The sequence below is a fragment of the Mauremys mutica genome, chromosome 9 (genome assembly GCF_020497125.1).
Source record: "Mauremys mutica isolate MM-2020 ecotype Southern chromosome 9, ASM2049712v1, whole genome shotgun sequence".
Classification (NCBI taxonomy): domain Eukaryota; kingdom Metazoa; phylum Chordata; order Testudines; family Geoemydidae; genus Mauremys; species Mauremys mutica.
In genome coordinates this window covers 17,248,291-17,276,232 of record NC_059080.1, presented here as the reverse complement: position 1 = coordinate 17,276,232, position 27,942 = coordinate 17,248,291, and the positions used below count along the sequence as shown (strand labels likewise).

The window sequence follows — 27,942 nt, the reverse complement described above, 5'->3', positions numbered from 1 at the left end:
TTGTTAATGTAGCCTCACACTCTACAAGGCAGCACGAATGGAGGGAGGGAAGACAGCATGGCAGACAGACACACACCCGGTGTGTGTGTGTGTGAGAGAGATGCGCATTGCCCCTTTAAGTATGCTCTCCCCACTGTAAGAATATTGCCTTTTTAGATCAGCAAGTTGAGACAGCAGCTGCTGCTGCCTGCAAGCTCCCTCTGTCCTGAGCCCTGTCATGTCTCCCCCACTCTATGGAAATGGGATAAGTGGGTGGCAGGAGCAGGGGGAGGGGGACACCCTGATATTAGCCCCCTTCTTTCCTCCCCGCCCCCCAGGACAGCAAGCAGGCGGTTGGTTCCGGGGAGCAGCTCCAAGGTAGAGGGCAGGAGCAGCACATGGCAGTGGGGGGAGGGACAGCTGATCTGCCGGCAATTGGTAGCCTGCTGGGCGGCTGCGCACAGGGAACTTAGGGGAGCGGGGAGCTGATGGGGGGCTGCCGGTCCACACTGTTTCCAAACCCCCACTAGCTAGCTGCAATGGGCTGCTCTTCCTGCAAGCAGTGGACAAAGCAGGGGGCTACCAAACGACGTTTTAAGGGAGCATTGCGCAACTTTAAACGAGCATGTTCCGTAATGGATCAGCAATGTAACAATGAAACAACGTTAACCAGGACGACTCTAAGTGAGGAGTTACTGTACATAGTCCTTGCAACACAGATGCAAATTGTTTATCCCTCATCAGGACTAATGTGCACCCACAGAACCATGCTCACCATGTCCTATTGTCCCCATATATTTACCAGACCATTGTTGTAGGGCACACCTAAGGGCCTGGCACCTCTAATGCCAATTCCTGTACCAGCAGAAACCAACCATCCCCAAACTGAGAGTGAGGGACCTCCTGCAAGCTTGTCCTGCCTTGCGTGAAGCAGTGGCAGGAGCTTCTAGATGCAGGAATAATGTGGAAGAGACCTTCTGTAGCAGCCACGACCCCTCTGAACATGGTCGACTCTCTCTCATATTAGGTCTGTTGTGATAAAAAGCCAATGGTAACCCTTGCCGTTAGAATTCCAGAGTGAAATTGTGTGGCAAAAATTTCTATTGACCTCAGTGGGGCCAGGATTTCACCCTGTCTCCTTTAGTCAGGTTACGCCACTGGATCACTGCTGAGCGCAACCAGCAAAATCTCTAGTGTATGTTAACATTACTGTTGCTGTTGGATTCCAAGCACTACCCATTATCCTGATTGTTCTTTGCACTGGGATGTACCAACTGGTAAACTGTTATATTCTTCAAACACATGAACATTATGGACACGGTCCTGGCCCCAGTGAAGTCAGTGAGAGTTTTGCCACTGACTTTAGTTAGGTCAGGATTTTTCACCCTATGTGATTAATGAGGAACTGAGATGTTTTATATCTGAGGTAGAACTTTATATCCATAATTTTATTGCCAATGTAATTAACATTTAAACCATGGAATGAAATAACCTGCTTAGCTTAACATTCAAGGATGTGGGTACATGTGCTCACGTACTCTGATAAATATATAAGAGTTGTGATTGCACAAGGAATGCAGGATCTGGCCTGAATCTACAAAGGGCTCAGTACTTCCAGTGGGGTTCTGAAAGGGTTGCATTAAAGCCATAGAGATTTGAAGGCGTTTGTTACCTTTCTGCATCTAGCCTTTGATATATCAAGTAAGAGAGAGAGAGAGCGTGTGTGTGTACGTACGTACTCTGGTGCTACATAGATACTCACTACTAATAAGTTATTAGAACTAGTAAAAGTGTAAAAAAAAGTCACAGAATTTTTTCTCCTTTTTTGGTCAAAGCTTTGAACTTTTCAAGCTTTTCTAACCAGTTCTATCAATTACATATGCTAACTTATAAATTTTTATGAACTAGATAATTATTCATGAATTTAGATGTTCATGGAAAATAATCACCATCTGAAATGTTAATAGTGAAAGGTATATCTCTACCCCAATATAATGCTGTCGTCGGGAGCCAAAGGATCTTACCACATTATATGTAGGTGAAACCGCGTTATATCTAACTTGCTTTGATTCGTTGGAGTGCGCAGCCCCGCGCCCCCAGAACACTGCTTTACCACATTATATCTGAATTTGTGTTCTATCGGGTCACATTATATAAGGGTAGAGGTGTATGTTTAACAGTAAGCAGCACTTTTAAAAAATACTTTTACAGAAATACAATTTTGTATTGTTCATTGTATAAATTTGATTTTGCCTTTGCTCAAACATAAATGAATGCAGTTGCCATGGCTCATGGCTTCTGGACTTCCTTCGCTGTCTGATCCAAATACATATTATTTAAGTATAAATATTTTTTCTAGTTACATGTGATCTAAATATTTCTGTTTATACAAAATATAATGACCATAAATTATATTTTATTGTTATAATTTATTTTTCATTAATTTATTTTTAATTTTTAGGGTGACAGTGGTCTTCCTGGACTGGATGGGATTTCTGTAAGCTATCTAATTTATTTTTGAAATCATGTTTTTATGAGTATTACTGAAAAGGAAAATAATACTTTAGTTTTTTAGTTCACTCACAGTATTAATTGTTGCATTAATCAGCGTAGGCACATTTCTACTCAGTGGTCCAAATTCTGATCTCAGTAACATAAGTGTAAATCCAGAGTAATTCCACTGTCTTTAATTAAATTACTCCAGATTTGCACCATAGCAAAGAAGATTGGATTTTGGCCATACCTGCAGTCAATTTTACATTTGAAACCAAACACCCTTTTAATGCTAAACTCTGTAACAATGATTTTCCAGATAAACAAATGCTGATAATGTCAAATGAATTATGTGTTTTAAATTAGATGCATTTTTCCAGGGATATTGTCTATGATTTTAAAACACACCCTGCCTTCAGCTTGTAAGGATTTCATGAGGAAAGTCCTGCTTATTTTGTAGGGTTTTTTTAATCTGCTCTTCCTTGCAATTCCCATTCCATCACTGAAGAATTGAAAGGGACATTGCCAAGTGAAATTTGGCCTTGAATTAATATTTTGTAGAAGCAAACTTCTATCAAACATAAGGCTAATGGAAATGGTTCCCTTATCTGTCACCATGCACCTCCTTCTACAGTTTTTTGGAGAGAAAGTTCCAAAATGGCAGAGCAGTGTCTTTTTAAGAGCCTAGTCTTGTGAAATGCTGAGCATCCTCAGCTCCCAGGGAAGTACGTGAATTTAAAGGTACTCGGCATCTCATCTAAGGTACTTGCTATCTCACATGACGGACAAAATTAATGTTTGCTTTGGGGTGAGGTTTTTTGCTTTGTTAATGAATAGAAGCCAGTGTTGCATTCTGGTCTGTCTTCTTGTGTCTTAATATTTTCTCGTGTATTAAATTAACTGGGATCAGGCATCAGTGAAGGGCCAATAAGAATGGTAACAACTAATTAAATGGGAGAGTGGGACCTGAAGAGTTGAGTTCTTTAATACATTTCCTAAAACTTTTTATGATAGGGTCCAAAAGGTTTCCCTGGCCCAGCAGGTTCTGTTGGTCCTATAGGATTGCCAGGTTTGGAGGTAAGGAAACCTTTACCTTTGCATTCAGTGTTGTTAATAAAGTAGTGCTATATACCAGCATCTTTCCACCATTGCCCATTTTCATGTCCCTGAAATTGTTTGTTTTCATTACCTTTGTAAAAATGGTGATTTGGCTACAAAAACCTGCATGGCTGTGAAACCTGAGTGAAAATTGTTGCCTTTGAAAATGTAATAAAAACAGGAACGATTTCAAATTTGCAATAATAGGAAAGCTCCATTCACCCTCTTCATCCACTTTGGTGAACCCATTCCAGTGCAGACTCACTGCATGGAACCTAATATTGGGAACAACATATGTAGTTGGCCTTGTAAGTACAAACTGGACAAGACAGAATGACACAACATTCAAAATGGGAGGAGAGGAAGTTGGATCCCCTGGAGAGCAAAACTGACCATGTTTATACGAGAAGGGATTGTAAATGCAGCAGCATCACTTTTAAATACTGAATATTTTTGAATTCAGAGTATGTTGCGGGCACTAGAGTAAAACTTCTGCTCTTTGTATAGAGTATTGGTCACTAAGGCCCAATCCTGAAAACACATGCATGCTTGAATTTACTAATGTGAGTAGTTCCTACTCATGGTAGCAAAACTTTGAGCGTTTGCATCCCCATGCAATATCCTGAAAAATCACCTTTGATAGGGATGCGTTTAGGAGACGGTTTCAGTTTGGCTTGTGTAAAAATACAATAACTGCACATCACCTGTATTATTTTTGTGAAATGAGTATAATTTGGGGCCATAGATGCTGGAACTAGGGATGCTACTGTACCCCCTGGCTTGAAGTGGTTTCCATCATATACAGGGTTTATAGTTTGGTTCAGTGGCTCTATACAGATTGTTCCAGCACCCCTTTTTGGAGCTATAGTTTTCTTCAAATTGTCATTGTGATAAATTAAAATGAACAATGTGCCTTCCTGGCCACTTAAAACCATTGAAGGTCAAAGCCCACTGATGTCAATGGGTCATGGGTCATCCTCAACTGAGCAGCACCCCAAAATTATGTTGAACACCCAGACTTTTTTGCATAGTTTCATCCAAGTTTAAGTTAAAATGAATACAATCTTTATCTTGTTCATGTTTAGGGGCCACCGGGTTCAGTGGGACCACAAGGACCAAAAGTGAGTACCTTCCCTTCGTGTCGTCTTTTCATACCTGAGTACTAAAGAGAGAAACTCCAGGTTTTTTGGGGGGGAGTCTATTGTTATTTATCATTGTTTCTTTTTTCATCCACTTAAATGTTAATATTTTATACCCTTGGATGAAAGATGCTAACCCAGGCCAGGATCTACCAAAGTACTTATGCATGTCATTAAGTCCCACTGAAGTGATATGCTTGAGTGCTTTGCTGAATTGTTACCCTGTAACCGGGTCCTTTCCTGGCCTGCCTTCCCGCTGCTCTGGGCTCCTTTAATAAAGCACCTTCAGGCTTCTCTTTTGCAGCACCCGTGGTTTTTATTTATATCTAGCACCCACCACCAGCAACACTATATACAAAGTTTACAAGGCTTTGGTCTCCTCTTTATAGGGGTTCTCCCTTCTCTCTGGAGACTACCCCTTCCCTGGCCAATTCCCCCCTTTGCACTGGCTGCCAGCCAGCCTTTATAGCTCTCCTCTGAGGCCCACAGGTGCAGCCAGTTCCTGAGGCCAGGCACCAGCCTTCTCCCCAGCCCCAATCTATTTCCCGCTGGCTGAGCAGGGGCTAATTAGGTGCCTTGTGCACCAGCACCCTGCTACATACCCGAAGTGCTAATTTGTCATTATCGTCATCATCTTTTTCCTTTATTCATTAATTCTTACTGTTTTTTCCTCAGGGTAACATGGGAGTAGGTTTCCGAGGAGAGACAGGTGAAAAGGTAAGTGGAACTGATTCTCATCTGTAAAGAACTACGAAAATAGTTATCCATAGTCCTACATGTGCCCACTAGAAATCTCCCCTTCAGATATGAGTCCTCAGCTCTGGCACTGAGAAGTTCACTACGTGTTATTTGGCCCTGTGTTGGTAGTTCTCACAAAGGGGATAAACAAACAGGAGGTGACCTCCCAAGAAGAATTTCTACTAGGACACTTACTACCATGGTCAAGAATTCAACCCAGATATATTTAGAAGACAAAATGGAATCCGAATAGGAGGAGATCTAAGATTGCAAAGGGAGTGGAGCTAGAGTTTGGGAAGCATTCCTGCAGCTGGAAAGGCAGTGGTGGATAGAGAGGAGAATGAGAGAAAATTCTTCAATGCCCTGATCCCGCATGATGCTGAGCATCTCCTGCAAGGAAGGACTCCACTGAGAGATGACAGCCCTCAGCACCTGTCAGATCCTTATCCTTCGTTCCATTCCATTTCTTAGCTCTCCTGTTAATTTAAACCTATTTAACTTGGTGAATATAATGGGTCATATTCTGGACTGACATGAACTCTGCATAGGCCCATTGTCCGTGGTGGGATTTACCTGGCATGCACACAAGTGCAGATCTAAACCTGCTAGAGCAGGAGTCAGCAACCTTTCAGAAGTGATGTGCCGAGTCTTCATTTAAGGCTTCGCATGCTGGTAATACATTTTAATGTGTTTAGAAGGTCTCTTTCTATAAGTCTATAATATATACCTAAACTATTGTTGTATGTAAAGTAAATAAGGTTTTTAAAATGTTTAAGAAGCATCATTTAAAATTAAATTAAAATGCAGAGCCCCCGGACCGGTGGCCAGGACCCGGTTAGTGTGAGTGCCACTGAAAATCAGCTTGCGTGCCGCCTTCAGCACGCGTGCCATAGGTTGCCTTCCCCTGCGCTAGAGCCTCTCAGGGTGAGATTTTTCAAAAGTGCCCAGCATTGGCCTGACTCTGCTCCCATTGTGGCCAGTGGTAAAATCCCTATTTACCTCAATGGGACCAGAGTCAGGCCAACATTAAGTGCTCTTGAAAATCCCACTCTGCCCAATTGTTGGGAAGTGTGGAGAGTGATTATGTGATTGGGCTTTTTCCTGCACTTCTGGAAATGACTTCTCACATCATCTGATGTTTTGTGTTTGTTACATCCCAGTCTTTCTAGTTGCCTTGCCTTTCTGTCTTTCATTTTCATCTCTTCTGTATCTGGCTTCAGGTCTTCCCTGTGTATTTTTCTGTTTGTTCGATAACTGACCTTTCTTGTTCTTACATGCTTTTTTACTTCACATTACTTTAATGCAATGCGTTTTGTTCTTGTTAATTTGCAATCTAACCTTTTGGCTTTCATGGCTAAACTCCCACATGAGCCTTGGTACCTTATATTGTGCATGTAAGGCCTGAGTTGAGTGGCTTTCAGTGAATCATGGGCCACTCACTTTAGGTCTAAGATGTTCTGCTTACACTAATATCTTCCCCAATTGTCAACAGGGAGATGTCGGGCCAACTGGCCCTGCAGGTCCCCCACCATCCACTGGGATACTAGAGTTCATGGGATTTCCAAAAGGGAAACCAGGAGTAAAGGTTTGTAAACACAACTCTACTGGCAACAATGCCGACTTATTCCTTTCCTTGATGCTAAGGCTGAGTGAAGCAGCTAGACAATCCCGGGGCTATTCAGATCCTGCATGAATTGGTTCCCGAAGGTGTTCGCAGACTGAACCTTGTGACTTGGTTTGTGAGAGGATAAGAAATGAACTAGTCCCTGCAGGTTCACTTAGAGGGTCAAAATATGGCAGCGAGGGGGGAACATTTCCCTCTTCTTGCCCACACACATGGATTTTCTCTCTCACTTCAGCCATCTCCAACCTCAGCAGGCCTTGGGGACTCCTGAAGAAAGATTCTTCAAACAGAAATAATTCTCGGTGTAAAGGAATACCTCTGCATCAAAACAAGCAGCAGCCCGTTTTCCAAACACTGGGCCTGATCTGATGCTCATTAAAGTGAATGGAGATACTCCCAGTGACTTCATTGGACAAGGGTGCAGACCCAGCTTTGGCTATATTTGTAACATCTTTTTCAGTAATTGGCTACATTTGCTCAGAGTTGAGACATGTTGTGGGAAATATAATATTCAACTTCTGTTCCCTTGGGAAAGGCAAAGATTAGCAACTTGTCTTGCCCTCCTGTGATTTGTTTTGGATTGTAAAACATGGGTTGTTTGCCTGGCGTAAAAATGAAATTTGGTGAATATATCTCAATTTTTTTTTTCGTTTAAAGCCACCTGTTACACAGTCCAAGCTAGCTGTGCTGTATGTTTCTGCAGCTGTGTGAATGATTAACTGAGCTAGGACCTAGTTTTGCAGGTGAAGAAGGACTGATCAATACTTTTCTGCACTACTTTTTAAACCGACTTAAATCTTTTTGAACTGAAATCTCCTGACACTTGGTTCAGTTCATTATGGTGGATGAGAGCATCCAAGCCTCCCAGAAAGAGGAATCTTAAGCCTACCTAAGTTCTAAATCTTAAAAAATGAATGCACAAAATTAAGAGCTATATCTCATTTCTGCTGGATCTGTGAACTGTGAAACTATATTAACCCAAACAGGAAACATAATCCTCTTAGAAAAATAAATAAGGAAGAGTGACGCTGTAGCTCTATTTTTGACCAACGTGCAGCATAACAACAACAAAAATCAGATTCATGTGCTTGATTGTACTATCCCAGACAATTATTGAGATATATATTTAGCTCATCAGTATTTCTACAAATATAATAAGGATCTGGGATAAATCCTGCAGTCCTTACTCCAGCTAAACTTCCAAGGACTGAGTGAGGGCTGCAGTTTTTGGGCCATAGATAGAATGAGGCCCCAAATGAGACTATCTCACTTCTAACTGTATGTCAGGAGAAACTCCCTGTAGCCGGTGTGAGTTGGCTGGGGTGAGCTCAGACCCAGGCCCTCCTGTTGGATTTCTCTGCCTCACTGTTGGTTGTGTGATGGTGAGCATAATTGTGAAGATGTATGTTTGTAAGGTTTGATCCTGCCCAAGCTGATCACCTCCCAGGAGGTGCTGTGCACACTCAACTGCTATCAACGTCCATGATATATGAGGGTGCTGAGCACTTTGCAGCGTTGGCCGTTGGGCTTGGAGTTTTCCTTCCAGCTATGGGCCTTCCATCTTATGAAATCATCTGACTGAGGGGATGAGGGTGCACTGGGAGACTGTAGAGTGTCCATCACAATGTGCACTTTCAGCGAGCAGGACAAGCCTCTTTTTTCTCACCTCATCCCTTTTATGACTCACTCACAGTGTCTGTCCTTTCCTTCTTGGCAGGGTGAGCCAGGCCCTAAAGGATTCCCTGGGAGTAAAGGATTACCTGGCCCTCTGGTAAGGCTGATTTTAAAAAAATGTTCAATGTTAATAGGTGCTAGGTGCCTCGGTGCATTTGAAAATACCACTGGTTGCCAATTTGTACCTATAGGCCCCTCCAAGCCTTTGAAAATCTGGTTGTAAGGCCTGTGGGTTTTGTCCCTCGAGTGGAAATGTATCTGGGGGCTCTTTCTTACACAGATATTGAGACAGTGGTGCTGCTGTGCAACGGATATTACAGTCACTGAAATGCTTTAATTTCATACACTGGAGCTGCAGTTTGCAGAGGCTCTGAAGATAAAGTCATCACAACCCTTCATGTGGCCACTAGATGGCACCATCTTTTAACATTCCTTTGCTGCTGCAATACACTAAAAACGCTATTTTCCTTTAATGCTACTTAAACATAGCTTTTCTTTATTTAGTTTTAAAGTTACAATGCACTGAGCTTTAATACTCAGTAACTCCATGCTGCGTAACAGCCCCCCTGTCATGTGTGAAGAATAACAACAGCTTTCCTCTTTATCAGGAGGTTGGGAGGTTGTTTTCCCCAACCTCAGCCTTTTGTAAACACAGTATCTTTAGTAAAATTGAAGGGACAAATATTTTGTGAAGCTTCTGAAGCACAGAGTAAATTGTTTACAAATCGCTTCAATATATGTATATCGATAGAGCAGTGTGTAAAGAAAATTTGTACTTCAGGCATCTGTTATTCTAAACACAGGTTTTTTTTATTAGGCTTCTTAAATTCAGGGCTTAAATTCAGCTGGAGCCATCCGGAGCGGAGCTCTGGTAAATATTTTCAAACCCATGGGAGCCTTAGCACACCCCGCGGGGCAGAAGCCCCGAGAACGCCTGCCCCACATCTGTTGCCTGGAAGGGTGTGGGGGGCTCCAGGAAATAATCTCTGAGAATTTAAGCCCTGCTCTAGTTAAGGGGGAGAGAGAGAGTGTGTGTGTGTGCGCGCGCGCCTTGACTAGTCCTGTCTGAGTCAATGGGACTGCTCCTATGTGTAAAGTAAAGCATGTGCAAAAGTGTTTGCAGGATTGAAGCCTGAGAAGTTCTTAGTCACTGCAACTCTCCCTGAAATCAAGGCTTGCCACATCCCTGGATTTGATCCCTATTGTTTTTTTGTTGAGGGGGGGAGAGAAGAGACAGGGGAGTCCTTAAATCTGTTTTCAAATGTTGAATGTGAAACTGCTGTGTCATTCCTTTTTACACTGTAAAAGGACAAAGGGGCTCTCTGATTCCATCACTGAACTGTTGTTTGTCAAATCTCAACCAGCTTTTTACATCTAAGAAATAGATTTGAATCTACTTTTTTCATGGCAAATGTGATACTGAATTGCAGTCAGAAGATTCTGCTGTTATAGTTTATAGAGTTGGGTTTTTTCTATTGAGAGGCAGCATAGTCCAATGCATAGTTTGCTAGATTGGGAGTTTGGAGACAAATTCAGTTCCCAATTTTGCCACTAATTTGTGTGACTTTGTGATCTTTAAATTCTCTATGCCTTAGTCTCCTCATCTGTAATTTAGAGTTAATGATATTTACCCAGGTTCCTAAAGTGCGTTGAGATTCACAAAGTAGAAGTGCTGTGTGAATGTCAAGTAACATGTTATGATTCATTAACTTATTGTATTGCTGTAACTTCTGTTCGTGGAATTATTGATGCAGTATCACTGCAAACTTCTTCTCCTTGAGTAAGTCAGTGGGCAGCATTTAACATGGCACTCCAATGATTGCTAATGATCTCTCCTGGCACAGGACCCAGGGAGTAGAAGATGCACTGTGGACTCACAGTGCTTCCATTGTCCCTTAAGGTTATAAGTAAGACTGGTCTGAAAAACTTCAACAGAATAGTTCTCCATCAGAGAATGCAGTTTTGTGGAAATGCTTCATGGAATTGTGTCGATTTACCTGAAATTCCATGTGGTGGGGAGGGAGAGAGTTCTGACAATCTCAAAACATCCTGCTTGGACATTTAAAAAACTAAATTAAGCAATTTTTTGGAACTTTCTTTTACAGAGAATTTTGACATTTTTAGGTTTTGTTCCTAAATGGGAAAAAAAAAATTTCAAGATATCTAAATCCTCCTGTGACACAGCGCTGAGCAACAGCTGCTGAGTCAGCCTTCTGGTCCCTGCAGCTCTAATTAATTACTTCAGAGCAAACCTCGTTAAGAAGAGCTAATTGACAGGCCAAGAGAACTAAGAGACTAATTAGACCAGGAGGCAGATAATACAAAAGGCACGGGAAGGAAGTAGGATGGGAGGAAACAGAGAGAAAGTGGGGGAGAGAGATTACTCTTCCTTGCTTGCCTCTGGAGCTGAGGGCTCCCTAGGTCGATAGGTTTAAGACTGTCTAGTGTACAAAGGTGGGGGAAAAACTGTTGTAAATAAACTGCATGGGGTGTTTTACCAGAAAAAGGTCTCTGAGCTGTTTGTAGACTTGAGAAGAGGCAGGAGAGAGCAGGGCCCTACTACATCTCCACAAAATGGAATTTCTGTTTTTCCATCCAGGTCTAATTATAAAGGAAAGGGGCCCAGGTGGCAGCAGGAAAACACGTGACTCCATCGCAACCAGGGTGCTGGCACGTACTGCCAGCTGTCTCTGAGGAAGGGTTTTCTTTGGGGCTAGGAGGCCCGGTAGAGTGTCAACTCAACCTTGCTTCTCTTGTGTGTGTTTGTAGAGAGTTGATACACTCACCTCACCTTGGGGGCTGCACTGCATTTGTCTTCAGATAGATCTGGGAGTTAACATATGTGACTTTGGCTTTTTCCCACAGGGCATTGGGGGTATCGGAGAAAAAGGAGAAAAGGGGATCCCTGGCTTACCCGGTGGCAGGGTAGGTAACTTTACTGTGGCTTAGATCCCTGTTCTTGACAAGAGATGTACAGACTGGAATGTTCAACTTGTTTGTAAAGTGTCTTTATTTGTATTATCATAGTGCTGCGGAGTCCTAGTCATGTGCTAGGCACTGTGCAAACACAGAACAAAAAGATGGTCCCTGCCCCAAAGAGCTTACAATCTAAGTGTCAGACACAAGACAATAGATGGGTACAGACAGATAGGTTGGGGAGTTCAAGAAAACAGTGAGACAATATTAGTCAGTCTAATAAGCAGTGGTCACCAACAGCCTAACCATTGTCAAGTTTTTCCACAAGTGTCACACAGCAAAGGAGAATTTTGAGGAGGGATTTGGAGGAGAATGGTGAGGTAGGTATTGTGGATGTTATGAGGCGCACCTCCCAAACATGGGAGAAAGCATGAAGGTGCTTGTTTGAAAACATAACAGATGAACAATGGAGGCTAGTGACACAGGCTGATTGGAGACAAGAGTTGACATCTAGACAGCAAATGAGAGATGGTGACAAGTAGCTTATGCTAGATGCGGTAAAGAAGGTGAGGCGATGGAGGGATGCAAAGAGAGGGACATTCTTTGTTTTCTCCAGTATCCATTGTTTTTCTTCTCCTAAGAACGTAAGCACCAAACACGCTGTATATTTGGAGTCCCTCTCATACAGGACTAGCCTTCTTTTGTGCAGGCATTGATATTTGAACCCACAGGTTTTTTTGTACCTGCAGTTTAGGTCACTTGGATTTGCACCCTCCCATGGATTTAAAAACTGGCTAACTGATAGGTCTCAGAATCTAATCTCCGCATATCAGTCTGTGTTGGAGATGTCGTTAGCCCCCCGGCCAAGTCACAAACATAATGCTTCCGGAGTAGCAAGCGTCCAAACTAATAAATTCCAACAAACAAAAGGTGGTTCTGCCCTTTGGGGCCTTCTGTTCAGCCTCCTCTCTTGGCCTTTCTGTGTTACCTTTAAGAGTCTTTCTGGCGCTGGTATAGAGCACTTGGCCCCAGGCTGGTTCCCCTGGTGTACCATTCTCAGACCCTGGCTCAGAGCCTTCCACAAGAGCCTGTCCTTTCCCCAAGGTTCCTCTCTACATGACCCTCCTTACTCCCACCCCCTCAGGCTGGGAAGCAGCTAATTAATTATGGCATAGGTGTGGTTGGCCTTCTCTCCCCTTAAAGGGTCCAATCACCTGTGACCGTGTCCCTTAGTCTGAGAAGTGCTGTTGGTTTGAGAATATATATATCAAACACGGTACCTGCCAAGAGGACCTGCCCACTCCCAGTCATGTGACAGTCACACAGCCATCCTTCAGACTACCATGAACAGCCTGCAGAGATGTGCTTTTCACGTGCAACATGAAGACCCAAAAGGATTCTGCTGCTTTTTATCCTTCAAAAGTCTGAAATAATTTTTCAAGATAAAAATGACCCATCTCTTAGTTTTACAATGTGAAACTCGACACCAGGTTTTCAGTAAGTTGAGGAACCAGGACTGATTTTGTTTATAAGCACTTCAACTGTACTAAATATGACAATGGTTACACAAGATGAGACAACTTTTGGCCTTTATACTATTGAATTCTTCCAAAAATGGCTTTTGATACTCAAGTTATTTACGGTGAAATCCTGACCCTATTAAAGCCAATGGTAGTTTTACCATTGACTTCAGTGGGACCAGAGTTTCACCTTTAGATGTTAAGTTCTTAGGAGCAGGATTCATATATTTGTTTCTGATCGTACAGTACTTTGCATAATGAGACCTAAACCTGGTTGTGACTTTTGAGTATGAAAGAAAGTTAAAGGTTAAATAACACGTATTTTGCTGTTTTAGGGATTTCTGGGATTGGATGGATCTGATGGGATTCCAGGGAGAAAGGTACCAGGCTTGTTTAATTTTGGAAATACTTTGAACGTCTCGAGAAGTCAACTGAGTGCCTAGGGTCGTCTCATATTATCCCATCTCCTGTCCTCCTTAATGGGCTCCACGTCAATGTCCCAGAAGGGCATTGAGAGTTGACCAGAAGAATGTCTGAAAACCAATGTAAGATTTTTCTCTCCCTAACCATTTCCCCCACCAGAGGCTTAGAAAGTAACCGCCACCGAGATCTGAAACTGTACACTCCCTCCTGGTGTAACCAATGCTCTTACTTTTCAGGGCCATCTGTCACATAGTGTCCTGCACACTGGTGCAAATGATCAGTGCATTAAGTATCTGAAAGGCTGTGAAGGCCCTTGCACCCTCAGTTGTACCAGTGCAATGTGGTCACAGAACAGCTATCAGAGCCATTTTTCACCAGCTTACATGTAGGCACTGAACACTCTAAGATGTTGGCAGATCCTTGGGGGGCAGGGCAAGTGTAGGTTGGATCCTCACTGCTTTCTGGTCTAGCCCTGTTTTCATAGATACTGTGTGTGAGAGTATTTCCCAGTATACTTTAAAGTGAATGGTCATGGGATAGAAATGAGTCTTGAGCAGCGGGATTCTGAACAGTGCCGTTTATGAGCTGGTCTGTGGCTATCCAGGAATTCAGGATCACAGTCTGGGATAGAACCCAACAGATGTCTCTCTAGGAGAATTCCCTTTAAATGCAGCCACAGCTTAGCTTATGACCTACATTGGAGCAGGTTTGATAGTCATTCCAGTAGAGGGCAGTATTGCACTTGCACACTAGTCAGTGCATCATAAGGCCAAAGGGAATTTTGGTGGCTCTGTATCAGCAGCAGAGTCCTCTGAACCATACACAGTATTACAACACACTACTGGGAAATGATTAGTCAGCGAGATAAGACTTACCTGGTTTAGTGCAGGTGACTTGGGGGAGAAGAGGAGGCAGGAGAGAGAAATTACATACTGGGCACAGTTTGCCGAATGCCTTCTCCCTCACCAACAGTCTCAGAAATTCTGTCAGAGCCCTGAGGATGACATCCTGATTTTCCCTACTTCAAGTTCCACCCCATCACCGTCCCCACCCTTCTAGCTGAGTAGGCCAAGAAAAGTGTCTTTTGGAACCCCAATATGTTGCTCAGTAAGAGGGCGTTGAGACACTGCCGCTGCAGACTTTTTCTTCCTATGGGCCAATCTTACTGCTCCTGCAAACCTCCTGTAGGACAAGCGACTGGACTAAGATTCAAACACAGGTATTGGAGAGCACTAAGACCAGGCCTCCACAGGCCCTCCCTTCTCGTTTCATAAGCTAATGTTGTTGTGCGTTTGTTTTACAGGGTCAGTTTGGTTTCCCTGGTTTTCCTGGGTTGGATGGAGTGCAAGGAATGAAGGTAACTTCTCCAATGGGAACATTAAAGTGCTGCTCCTATTACAGAATTTGTCATTACTCCAGTCAAATCTCTTTCTTACTTCTGTATCATTGTGATGTTTTCTTTAATGTCAGTTCTCCATCTGCTTCATTGTCAGGGTAACTAAATTGGTGGTTATGGTTTTCTGGTGAACCATCATATATTTTAAGTGAGTTGTCATGATACTACTATGCTTTATGTGTGATAGCTGTATGCTTCCTTGCTGGAGAGAAATGGGAGTACAGTCCCTTCTATATCCTTCAATCTACCCCAGTGAATCTTCGCTATAAAAGGACTAGAGATGCTGGTCTACTCTCAGATAACTATTGCTGGAAGAGACAACAAAACAACATTTCATCAGCAGCCACCATCAGGGCACTAGTGATGAGATGCAGGGTGACATTACCAACTCTTGTTTATTTTAGTTGGGTGAAGTCAGGTGTGGCTGGAGGCTGGCATGCCTCACAAAGCTCAAGTTACTGAACTTCAGGACAGAAGGGCCTGTAGATAACGACGATTATGGGTGCTTCAGACATGCATGTATTAAAAGCAACTCACCTGGGCTTTTACCCAGGGGTTGTACAGAATGGGGTGAGCAGAGATGATGAACCTGATATTGGTCCATATGTTGGTTTGATAAATGATGTTTTGTGAACATGGTACAAGGATGCCAGTGCTCTCTCCTGAGCTTGCAAAATGCAGGCAGGTAAGTGATAAAAGTATCTTTCTGTGGATAGCCGTTAGTTTCATCATACAAGTGGTGTATAAGTCATGAATGCAAAGATCATTAGGAAGAACAGAAGAGCAAAGGGAATAATTCATTAAAACAAGGACTCCTTATTACATTAAGGAACTACTATTAAATTTGCCACCAAGGCAGATCCCTGCATAGTAACAGGCATTCCTTTTCCCCTGCTTTCTGGTCTTTAAAGAACTTGAAAACAATATGAATCTGTTTAAATTTACAGGGTGAATTAGGTGAAATGGGTCCTCCAGGCCCTCTTATTTCTCTTGATGGAGAAGACGGACTGGTCTCAGGTAACTCTTTAGATTTTGTTTTGCAAAGTAATTTTAAATGCACCTATTTTAATCCACTCTATGTCCTTATTTTTTTATGTTAATACAAATTTTCTTATCAACTCACCAGCGCTGTTCGGTGGGCCAAATTCATCCCTGTTGTAATTATATTGACTTAGTGGTATTACTACAGGGATAAATTTGGCCCAGTGTGTGCAGCTTCAGAGTTTGCTGTACATCTGAAACTCTCCCAATTAAATGCAATGCTATCCGAATACAAGCGGAGTGATATGTTTAGAGCATCAGTGATTGACTGTGTTAGCATCATCCTGTATATCTGTAGCCCAGAAAAATATTGTTTCAATGTAGCAATGCTATTAAGAAAGTTGAATGCCTCTTTAGTATTCTCACTCACTCACTGTTGCTGGATATTACTGAGGAGAATAGTGTAGTAAATTCCAGGACTGAATTAGGCATGGATGAAAACAACATCTGCAGCTCCATTAGAGAGAGTAGAGGCTAGCTTCTGCATATAGTGCTGTGGGGCATAAGATGATCACCAGTTGGGGACAGGGAGAAATTTCTGCCTGTGTTATTGCATTAGGTGAATAAGTACATTAAAAAGCAGTCTCCACCTTTTGCTAGCACAGATCAATGGCCAATGTGGGAGACAGGGGAGTGGATTACATGGACTCTTTCTGCAGGGTCATTCTTAAGTTTTTCTACTTTTAATATTTTTGTCCAATAGGTGTGCCAGGAGATCCCGGGACTCCAGGGCCTCCAGGCCCTCGAGGAGATGAAGGGATGGCCGGTCCACCAGGCCTTCCTGGCATTCCAGGTCTCTCAGCTCTTGTTCGAGGTAAAACATCTGCTAATATGAGTTCCAAGTAAGCTGTTAGCATGCTGTTTGTCCACGTTTGTAGCTGTCTTTGCTTGTGTATAGACACAATTAATTTAACACCTGTTGATTCACTTATTAATGGAGGTGCTGAAATCCCCACTTCAGGCATTGCAGCATGCGTAACTTCACTTAAGCAGCCTTGGCGATACACTCTGCCAAGTGCAATAGCTAGAATATTGTAACCTGTGTGAGGAATAGTATTTTATGTGAAAACAACGCAATTCAGAGATAGAGACAGAAAACCTGGCAGAACCAATATCTAGCCTTTCTCTCATTTGCCATGCAAGACACACAGGGTTTAATTCGATGCCCTGGGAAGTCATTGACATTGACTTAAGTGGGAGCAGGCTCAAGCCCATAGCAATTAGGGCATATCTCAGTGCATTTGCTGTGAATATGCAACACAGCTGTGTTCGTGGGCTTTCTGTGTTTGTGAGTTCCTTGGCAAATGAGTTTGCTGGCAGTTTTGTTCACAGAAACGGAGAACTTGTGTAAGTACTCACCCTGGAAACGCGAAGCTAAGAGATGGATGAGCTAGTCGTGGTACAGAAACAATCTGGTGTGTCCAGTTAAAATTAATCAGTGTAACCTGAATTTCACACATTGAACACTTGTCCTCAAACGATCTACAGACTGAGAATTATTTGTCAAATTATTTTGCTTACCGGACAATTTGCAAATAGGAAAAAAAAGTCTATATTTGTCAAATTATCCACTATACATTATTCACTCAGTAACAGTAATATAGCTTTTATATTGTGCTTCACATTTGCAGAATATATCACTAGCTTGCTTAATTATTTATGCTCACTAACCTAAGTGACTTAACTAAGGCTCTGCACTAATGCAGTATTTTCACTGGCCTAGGCAGCTGCCGTTTATAATAGTAAAAAAGGCGTGACTCTCAAAGATGGCTGTTGTTCATAGTCTTCTCTTTATGTGCAATGATAAGACTTCCTGCATGAACATAATATCAGCCCAATGTGCAATGGTAATCTTCATAAAATGAAAAATATCTGGATCCACATGCTGCTGGAGAGTTGGCTAACTACATAGTATGTGCCTATGTTTTCTTTAGGGCCACCAGGTCCCATGGGATTTCCAGGTATTCCAGGTACTACTGGTGAACCAGGAGACCAAGGGAGAGCAACAATTGGATTACCAGGCACTCCAGGAATAAATGGTTTACCGGGCATGCCAGGACCTCCAGGACTGCCTGGTCCATCACGTATGTAAATTTCTTAGACTTGCTTTTGTATGGGATTAAAATATAAACAAACAAAATAATCTTTTGGTGTGCTCTCTCTCTTTCTCATTTACCACTGAAGAATATGCATCTGTCTATATTAAGTACTTATATGGCCCTTCATGAGTGCTGTATGTGGGTGCCTCACAATCTGTAATGTATTTATCCTCATAACACCCTGAGAGGTAGGGAAGTGCTATTATGCCCATTTTACAGGTGAGGAACTGAGACAGAGGCACTAAGTAACTTGCCCGAGGTCATGCTGGAAATCTGTGCCAGAGCAAAGAGTTGAATCTAGGATTCCCAAATCCTAGGCTAGTGCCCTAATCTCTGGCCCAAGAAACAGAAGAAGTGGGGTATCAAACCTGGGGCCTCATATATGCAAGGCATGTGCTCTAGCACTAAGATACGTGCCTCAGTTACATGAAGAGCACATACTCTAGCATTGATCTACATCCCCCATGGACAGTAAAATGCCAGCTCTATATACACAGTTGGATTATTTCATTGACTAATGGGCAATCATCAGACTAGCCAGGACGGCCAGGGATGGTGTCCCTAGCCTCTGTTTGCCAGAAGCTGGGAATGGGCAACAGGGGATGGATCACTTGATGATTACCTGTTCTGTTCATTCCCTCTGAAGCACCTGGCACTGGCCGCTGTTGGAAGACAGGATACTGGTTTAGATGGACCTTTGGTCTGACTCAGTAGGGCCGCTCTTATGGTCTTATTTTTTATGTAGTGATCTTCAGAAAGGATAAAGCATGAAAACCTAGTTATTTGAATGTTGCCAACAAATGTTGGGTTGCTACACGACAAATCAATTATAAAAACTGTAATGAAGTTACATTCATCAGCTGTCTCTTATTAAGGTGTACAGCTTTCAGTCATTTCTTGTTTTTCCCTATGACATCATGGGCAGAGATGGTGTCCCGAGCCTCTGTTTGCCAGAAGCTGGGAATGGGCAACAGGGGTGGATCACTTGATGATTACCTGTTCTGTTCATTCCCTCTGAAGCACCTGGCACTGGCCACTGTCGGAAGACAGGATACTGGGCTAGATGGACCTTTGGTCTGACCCAGCATGGCCATTCTTATGTTCTTATGAGAACTGCTCAGGTGAGTAAGTATTCTGGGTAAGGATTGTCAGATAGGACCCAAAGTATAAAGATGCATCTTTTAGATTTAAGGATGCCGGTCTTTTATCTGTACTTTATTGCTGCCCTGCTTGGTATAATAACATACATTCTGATTCATTTTGCTTAGAAAAAGAGTGATAAATGAAAAGGGGGTAATTCTGTATCAGCCTTGCATTCTAGAACACTGCCTTGTATGCTGTTATTGTGGCTGGCTAATGGAGCTGAATGAAATTTAGACCTCCCATGCCTTTGCTGATATCCTTTCCTCTCTGTGTTTCTAGCTGAAGAAATCCTCAATGGAGAACCTGGGGAACCAGGAAGACCTGGACAACGGGGGACACCAGGAATTTTTGGACTAAAGGGAACCAAAGGTGAAATTTACCGTAACTTTCCTACCTTGCCGCTTGCATCGTCATTGAAACCTGTGCAAAATGGTGTGAAATGCTACCCAGCCAGAATGGCTTTACACTCACTTTGCTTGTTTTGTACTCACCGACGACACCAAGTGCAAAGCAGTGTGGGAAGGTTCAAGCAATGGAGATCCAGTTATCTGTTTCCACAGTGCCAACAAAAACTCTTTTTCACTCTGTTTTCCAGGGGATCCAGGTGATTGTGCTTGTGATGGAGGAGCCACTAGAGCTGGACCAAAAGGTGCACCAGGCCCTCTGGGTCCACCAGGAAGTCCTGGTGAACCTGGGTTTAAGGGTTCCAGTGGAGATCCAGGCACTGTGGGTGCACAAGGGCCGCGAGGGCCTCCAGTAAGTCAGGATAGGATTTCTTCAGTCTCTGCCAGTTAAAGGAAAAAGTGTTGTTCTCGTGCCATTGGCCAAAATTGTCTAAATTGAAACCTGAAGGATTTTTTTTTTAAAAATGATTGTTTCTGCTTGGTTGGGTAAGAAGGCAAAAAACAGTTTGTAGGAATAAGGTGTTAGGGAGAGAAGGTGGGTGAGGTAATCTCTTTTATTGAACCACCTTCTGTTGGTCAGAGCTCTCTATGGAAGCTCAAAAGCTTGTCTTTCTGACCAGCTGAAGGTGGTCCAATTAAAGATTACCTCTCCCACCTTGTCTCTCTCTTATAGCGTGCCTACAACAATACCGCATGCAGCAATGCACGGTAGTGATTCTGAGAACTTGTTACAGTGGAGACATTTAGTCACCATAACTCGAAATGGCTCTAGTCAAGTGTGAAGTAATGAGTACTGGGTTATGGGCTCTCTCTGGGCCAGAGGTTGGTTTAGAAATGAGAAATGCATTTGGATGAAGAAAAGATAGAGAGTAAAATGGTGAGTGCTTTGCCTGTTGGTAGCAGTAACAGTAAATGCTCCTCTCTGATGTAGTTCTTTCCTAGCTGCTGCTGTAATGCCATTTTTAAGTTGATCTTTTATTTAAAAAAAAGAAGAGTGAGATTTTCAAAGTGCTGAGCATAGGCCAGCTGTGAGGACTTTTGAAAATCCCTCTCTAAATGTTTCAGACTGGTTGTGTCAACTTCAGTGAGCTCTATGCATTTGTTGTTAATTTATTATGTAAATATTTTATCTGTCATTAATTTTTTTCCTGCTCTTGATGACTTCTGTAGAGTGAAGGCCTTTCCATGCATGTTCATGTACCTGTTTTCTCTCTTTCTGCCTGCAGGCTTTACCTGGTCAACCAGGTTCTCCAGGCCTTAAGGGAGAAAAAGGGAATCCATCTTTTGCAAGAGGCAGAGGTCTCCGGGGGGATCCTGGTGCAATAGGAGCGAGAGGGCCTTCTGGTATCCCAGGAACTCCTGGCAGAGATGGATTCCCAGGTTTACCAGGCCGGCCAGGTCCTCCGGTGAGTTTATACTTAGGCAACAAAAATAAGAGTGCTTTAAAATTGTAATAAGAAGGAACAATAATAGTAAAATGGCTGAGTTGTATGTCATGATTAGGCCTGCTGTATGTGTCCAGAGATCTAAAGCTGTGCACTGTATTCATAAACTGACACTCTGTGGATAGACTCTATTTCATGTCATCCTAACAAGAAAGAAATTTCATAGTTTCATGGAGTTTAAGGCCAGAAGGGACCATTAGGTCATCTAGTCTGATCTCTGTGTAAATTATACTTGGATACCCCTATATTGAAGCCAGTGATTTTAGTTAGACTAAAATATTTCAGTCCTAAGGAAACTAAACTACTGTTGTGTGCCACAGGCAGAAGACAAGAGAGACCCAAGTGCTGAGGCTCCTGCAATGGCAGGAATTAATTAGACGGATAATTAGACGGATAAATGATGGTGGCAGTCACTGTTTGCATATGTATAAAGGAAAGTGCAATTCACAAATCCTGGGCTTGGTTTCCCACAGCAGCAGCATCTTCTCTAACCCTCCCACCACATTGGCATAATGCCACAGAATCATTTGTGACCATCAGTATCACACAGGCTAATGATATTCCATCAAGTTGGTGATGTTTTGAACAAGTCAAAGCAATTAGAATAAAGGGTCCTCACATACTTCTGACTCAGAGGGTGACAAATCTGGAGTGAGAGTAACGTGCTACAAGAATTCCAGTGCTCCATGTGGCCCAGGATTTGGGTAAACTGCCCCAAACTCCTGCCAGCTCTTGGTTGCCTTTACGAGTTAACAGACAAAGATTTCGGTGCTCTCGTCTAAGGACTTGTCTTTGCTACAGTTTGCAATCCTCTTTTAACACATGGTAATTAATGTGACCAATCATGAACTGTAGTATAGAGAAGCAACCGAAATGCATTTAATAATTTGAGACCTGCTTCTCTTCAATAAGCCACTTAGGGCTTGTCTACACTACAGACTGTAGTAATGTTTTCACCCATGTCAACTAACACGACGGTAAACTCTAAGGCACATGAGCTCTAAGTTGCCTTATTAAGTCAATTTTTTAGTCTTCAGTATCTTTCAGGCACTGCTTCCACGGGAGAATGGGTGGAGCCAATGGGTAAAGATTGCAAATCAGGAGTCATATATGGGTTGGAATTTGAAGTGCCCAGCTGGATGATTACTGTAATATTTACACTTACGTGCAGCTGAGATGTGTTAAGCAGGACAGTTTGTTAAGGAAAATCTATTCCAAAGGCTCTCGCCCTTTGAACAGGAATTTCTCTCTCCTTCAAGATTAATAATAGTCCCTCAGCACATCTCTGATTACACAATCATAAGATAAACTATAGGTAAAGTCAGAGAGAGAGAGAGAGAATTCTCAAGTGACAGGCACTACTTTAGTTTTAAGATTTGTTTTTTTAAAAACAAAAGATACTATCTACGAAATTTTAAGAGTCAAATATTGAAACAGAAAAAGCTGACCATGAACGTTTTAAGTAGAAAGATACAGACAAACGTATAATATTTATATTTTGGCAAATACAATGTATTATGCAGTGGTTTAAGTTGTAAGTAGAGTTTCCTGCATTTGAAAAGATTGTGAGCATTAAATTTACTAGATTTCCATATACTTTATCAAACACATTTGAAACTTGCTACTAAGAATTTAGGCTGGAGCCTTCTCCACTATCATCATGGTGTCCAATAGAATCACAAAACCCAACAACATTTTTGGTGCACTTGTCAAAACTGTGGCAATGTGCACTTGTTCCGGGTGCTCTTGGTTCTCAGCTGTAACTGTCTTTGCTATCTGTAGGGTGATGGTGGACTAGGATTTCCAGGAGAAAAAGGCCTGCCAGGATTACCTGGCTTCAAGGGCCGGCGTGGGGAGAGTGGTCTTCCTGGCATTGGTTTCCCAGGTCCTAGCGGAGTTCGCGGCCCTGCGGGTGACCCAGGAATGGATGGCTTTCTAGGACAACCAGGTCTTCCAGGACCTGCAGGTAGGTTTGTTAGGGACTACTCTCATTTTGAAAAGCTGCCATGCCCCTAAAAAACAGCCAACCAAAGAAATACTCCACTTCATAATCGGATACTAGTATTTTCAAAGCAGTAAACTAGATGTCTATTTTTAAATTATTTGTGGATAGTTTATAGGCAGGTCAGACCTGATCCTGCAGTCCTAACTCACCTACATAATCCTGCTGAAGTCAATGAGATTACTAACAACATGCCAGTAAGAGGTGCAGGATGGGGCTACTGACAATAGCTTAATTTTTGTAGGAGAAACAATTTTATAGCCAGTAGCAAACCTAAGGTGATTTTCTGCTAGGAATGTGGTTAAGATGAAAAGCTTTAGATAAAGAAAAGTGTAAATATTAGAGCTACATATAGTAAAATATGTGCAAGACTCAGTGACTAGGAAATTTTCATGTTAACCAAACACCGGGCTCATTTATGACTGATTTCACTAGATCCTGCCTTTATTTATCAGGTGGTACACTATTGATGAGTGTGTTGCAAGTTCCACTCTGTGCCAATTTACAGAAGATATGCGTTGCTATAGACCCTGGCTACAGAGCTCTTTAACTCAAGCTGAAGAAGTTGATGCTTTTAGCTCTGGAGGTTCCCCGGTTCAGTCCCTGCTGAGTCAGCCAAAATAGCAAGCATGACATGTGCAGCTTGAGAACGGTTGCAGGGCAGATGTTGTATTAGTTTGATATAGTTGATATGACAATACAGAGCTGAAGAATCCAGTAAATCTGGGCTTTATATGTGATATTTCAGATATGCTAGAGTCTGGAAAATGGTCTCACCACCAAACTATTGCACATAGGGAATATTTATGTCAAGATTTTAAAGCTGGCTTATTAAGGTGATTTTAACAAAAGCAATATCTTTCCTTTGCTGCTGCTGCTGCTTTTTATTATGTTTTCCACCTTGTGTATATTTAACTTTCTGTATTTGTAATGCTTGCGCTATTAGTAATACAACTAAATATATTCACAGACATAATATTTTCCCCAAAACACTAGTCACTGCTAAAACTGAATACGGTTATTCTTCTGACTCCGAGTCTCAGGATGAAACCAGACTTGTCTACAATGTGCACAATGAAAAATGTCTGTGAGCATGTTTGGCCTATTGATTAAAAAAAGATGCTTTCGATCGTGTGGGTTTTCTGACTTCATTTAACCTGTGCTCCTTTGCTTGGCTGGTACAGGTGACTGCTGCTGCGGTGAGGAGGTTGGTAAAGGAATCTTAGACACAGAGGGAGGTGAGAGCTAGGCCTTAGTGGTTGCCAGAATAGCAATGGGAAGATTCCCCATTCTTCCTATCATTGCAGAGACCCACAGAATGGCATGTTACATAGCACCAGTGTTGCATTTGGTTGTTTTAATGGGCTGATTTATAATGGCCAACACTGGCATCCCATTTGAACTTTCTACATATTCCTTTTCCTGGCTCATGTCATGTGCTAAATGCTAAAAGCTCTGCTAACCTATAGTATGTATATATAGCTTTGCTTATTAAAACATCTCTTACAAGGGCTGCTAAATCCAGATTGCATCATAGGCTAACTAGAGGGAATATGCTTCATGCACTGACATTCACAGCCTCATGTATACTGGGTATCAAATGGGATGCATCATAAGTCAACACATTATGTGAGTGTTACATCAAAGCCCTGCTAACAATGAATGGCTTTTTTTGTAGAAGAGCATCTATCATCAGAAAACGTAGAAGAGTGTGAATAAGTCATTAGCCGATTCAATTTACACCTCCACAGATATTTGTGTGAAAACTGTGAGAAAACCATCTCTCCGATACTTGGAAATCATTGCATTTATTAAAAAACACTTTTGATGTATTAAGCTTCATCTAACGTTAAAGAAATCTGCTTAGTCAGAAGAAATAATTGCTGTTTACACTGCACTTGTTGGAAGGTTTTATGATGAAGAGCAGAGAACATTTTTAAAGAGAGACATTGACCTACTGAAATTAACTTGCCAAAGGTAACATCAAGGAATTTTGCCTTAGACCACACAAAATGCAGTTACAGTAGATCAGATGAAAATTCTCATTTAAAAAATAAATGTTGTATTAGGACCTGATCATGCAAACCTTCTTGCATGTGTTGAATTCCTACTCAAGTGAGTAGTCATGTTGATTTTCCTTGAGTTGCCTTCAGCTGATATCTTTGACTAGGGGATAGAGTGTTAGAACAATACTTCTGCACAGTTAGTGAGCAGTGTATAAAATTGCTCAGAAATGCTATTGGATTATCTATTTCGTGCCCTTGTTGCACTTCACAGAAGCCTCTCCCTATGTTTTCACAATAGACTTGTTCCCCTTCCCCTGGCATTCAGAGGTATTGTGAGAACATAGGGTATTAAGTAACGGTGAGCACTAAGCCTTGGTTACTTCATCGTGCTGACAGACCCCAGGAATATGTGAAAACCATTTCTTTAGCATATCACCATTGCCCTTCCGTTGCTCCACAAATACAATTCCCATTGTGCTACCAGTCTAATTACATAAAGCATTGAATACTGTCATTTTCTGGACGTTCACTTAAGCAGGCCCTTAAAAAACCATGTGTTTGAATATAAAAATGTTAATTAAACTGTCCTTTCTGAGCTAGTTGATGGATTGGACATCCCCTTTTTGAAAAATGGCATTCTACACAATGCTGTGACTGTGGAGGGATTGTTGGAGACGGATTTTAATTTTTGGCTGCCTTATAAAACATTCAGTGTCAGGCTCGGGAATGCAGAATGCCAGGATCTGAGCAAAGAATTCACATCATTAAATGTTGCTACCCTCTGAACAGTTAAAATAATCTCCTGTCTAAATGTACCTCTAGGTAGGCAGCAAACTGAGCATTAACATTCTGCAACCTAATAACTTGTTTCTCACATCTCTCTACCTCTGAATATAAATTAGACTGGTGAATATTTTATTTTATTTATCTATTATTTTTGATGCTCCTTGCTTTAAGTCTAAAATGCAGGATTTAAAGCTGAGCTGTGGTACCATCTAGAAAGAGCAGTGGTTGGTTTTAAGACGGCATCAGTAAGCAAGTGTTATTGCAAAGTTTTGTATGTGTGTTATTCAGGGGGTTAGTCACCTATAAATTCATTCGGTTACTTTTACCAACTAATGCCTCGCATCAAGGTAAAAGTAATGAATTTGAGCACTGACCTTTGGTCTTCCAGTATCAAGGCAGAACAGCTGTTGTTTCTTCTAGTACTTGCAGAGCAGCGTCAAAACACAAGTACATTAGAGCCCCGGGAGGTTTTCTTCACCACCTCCTCCTCCCTCTCCCCCCCTCAACCCGCCCTCCTGCACATTCAGCTTCATATCTCATTAGCTGAGGTTAAGGGCCACCAGCAGCCCTGATTAACTAGAATTTGTGATTTGGGTCATTTCACTCTCCTCCCCGCTGCCCCCCGTCTTGTGATCACATGAATCAGAATCACAAAATCATAGAATTTGGAGCTGGAAGGAAGGAACTCGAGGTGGGGTGGAAAAGGGTCACCCAGTCTGGTGGAACTCTCATGAGATAAGCTGCTCTCACAAGACTTTTCCAGTTTTACTGAAATCTCTTAAGAACAGCCCACAAGGTTTTGATGCCATTGATTGAACCCTGACCATAGTCTGATTCAGCCTCAAAACTAAATGAATCCATACGCCACCTTCTTGGCCCATCAATAGAAAAAAACCTCTTACCTAATTTATTCTTTCTTTTGGCCATTGCCTCATCCCCCAGGGGTTCCCTATTCCTGTTATTGATTAATAGCAAAAGAAGTGAGCCATATTGATTATCTCTGGTGTAACTCTATTGTCTTCATTAGTTTGACACCAGGAATGATATTTGTCTCCGTGTCTTTTACTAATAAAACTCAGAAGCCACCTGAGAATTGCCATTATTTGAAAGACACCAGTGTCATTTACAAAATGAAGTCTTAGGCTCACCACTGTCAGTAAAAGGTTTAGATTTACTATGCCTGGTCCACTCATTATGTCTGACGGCAGCGGAAATGCAGCCGAGAATTGGAGAGCCTTGCCTGGTGATGTAGCCCATGAGTTGGGCTGGGATATCAGGTTGGGAGTGGGGATCGGGTGGCAAGCTCTTGCAGAATTAGTTGTAAAAAACAAGAAGCAGCAAATCCACAATCTCTGATTGGTTAATTGCTGAACCTGCAGAGAAAATTGGACCAGATTTTAATGGGCCAGTGTTAGTAATCAGTGTAGTAACTAGCTATTTAACTTTTTGTATAGAAAGACTCCAAAATGGGAGGGGTAGGAAAAAAGTCCCCTTTCCCCACCCTCAAAAATATGGTCTTAACCTAACTCTAAGGATCAGTTCTCATGTGACATTAGTTCAGACAAAATATATTTTAGAATCTTTGGGGTTTTTGTTTTTAGAAGGTTAATTTATTCTAGGAGTTTTTAGGCCAAGCCTGTTCTGATAGTGTAGGCCCTAACCCTGCAGTCCTTTTACTTAAGCAAATGCCTGTTGAAGAAAGTGGGATCTTTTTCTTAATATAAAGGGACTGCAGGATTGGAGCCCCTAGTTAGTTATGTCAGCACTCGTGTTCTTAGCGATACTGTATCAATGGAGTCTCAAATTGCCAGAGTCTGACAAAGGTGAACATTGCAGACATAAGATTTTTCAAATAAATTTGATCGTCTGATGGCTCTAATAATGCCACCCAGACCTCATTCCACTGATAAGTTAGATACTTCTGTTTCTCATACAAAGGAACGGGATGAGCTGTACAACCACTGATTCCTATTTGCTCTTAGTACACTAACAACTAAGCTGGGTGGTTACTTTTCA

At 42.1% G+C, this 27,942-nt stretch overlaps 1 protein-coding gene across 3 annotated transcripts in view; it reads left to right on the top strand.

The window, feature by feature from the left end:
- COL4A6 (collagen type IV alpha 6 chain) overlaps positions 1–27,942 on the top strand; it is a 214,516-nt gene that overhangs the window by 136,091 nt on the left and 50,483 nt on the right. For all 3 annotated transcript variants that reach the window (XM_045030256.1, XM_045030254.1, XM_045030255.1), the window contains exons 9-24: positions 2,441–2,476; positions 3,487–3,549; positions 4,656–4,691; positions 5,385–5,426; positions 6,940–7,032; positions 8,789–8,842; positions 11,611–11,670; positions 13,517–13,561; positions 14,908–14,961; positions 15,948–16,017; positions 16,745–16,855; positions 17,976–18,125; positions 19,563–19,652; positions 19,879–20,039; positions 20,914–21,093; positions 22,915–23,098. In XM_045030256.1, the coding sequence (XP_044886191.1) occupies positions 2,441–2,476; positions 3,487–3,549; positions 4,656–4,691; positions 5,385–5,426; positions 6,940–7,032; positions 8,789–8,842; positions 11,611–11,670; positions 13,517–13,561; positions 14,908–14,961; positions 15,948–16,017; positions 16,745–16,855; positions 17,976–18,125; positions 19,563–19,652; positions 19,879–20,039; positions 20,914–21,093; positions 22,915–23,098 (1,429 nt within the window). The remainder of the gene's footprint in view (positions 1–2,440; positions 2,477–3,486; positions 3,550–4,655; positions 4,692–5,384; positions 5,427–6,939; positions 7,033–8,788; positions 8,843–11,610; positions 11,671–13,516; positions 13,562–14,907; positions 14,962–15,947; positions 16,018–16,744; positions 16,856–17,975; positions 18,126–19,562; positions 19,653–19,878; positions 20,040–20,913; positions 21,094–22,914; positions 23,099–27,942) is intronic.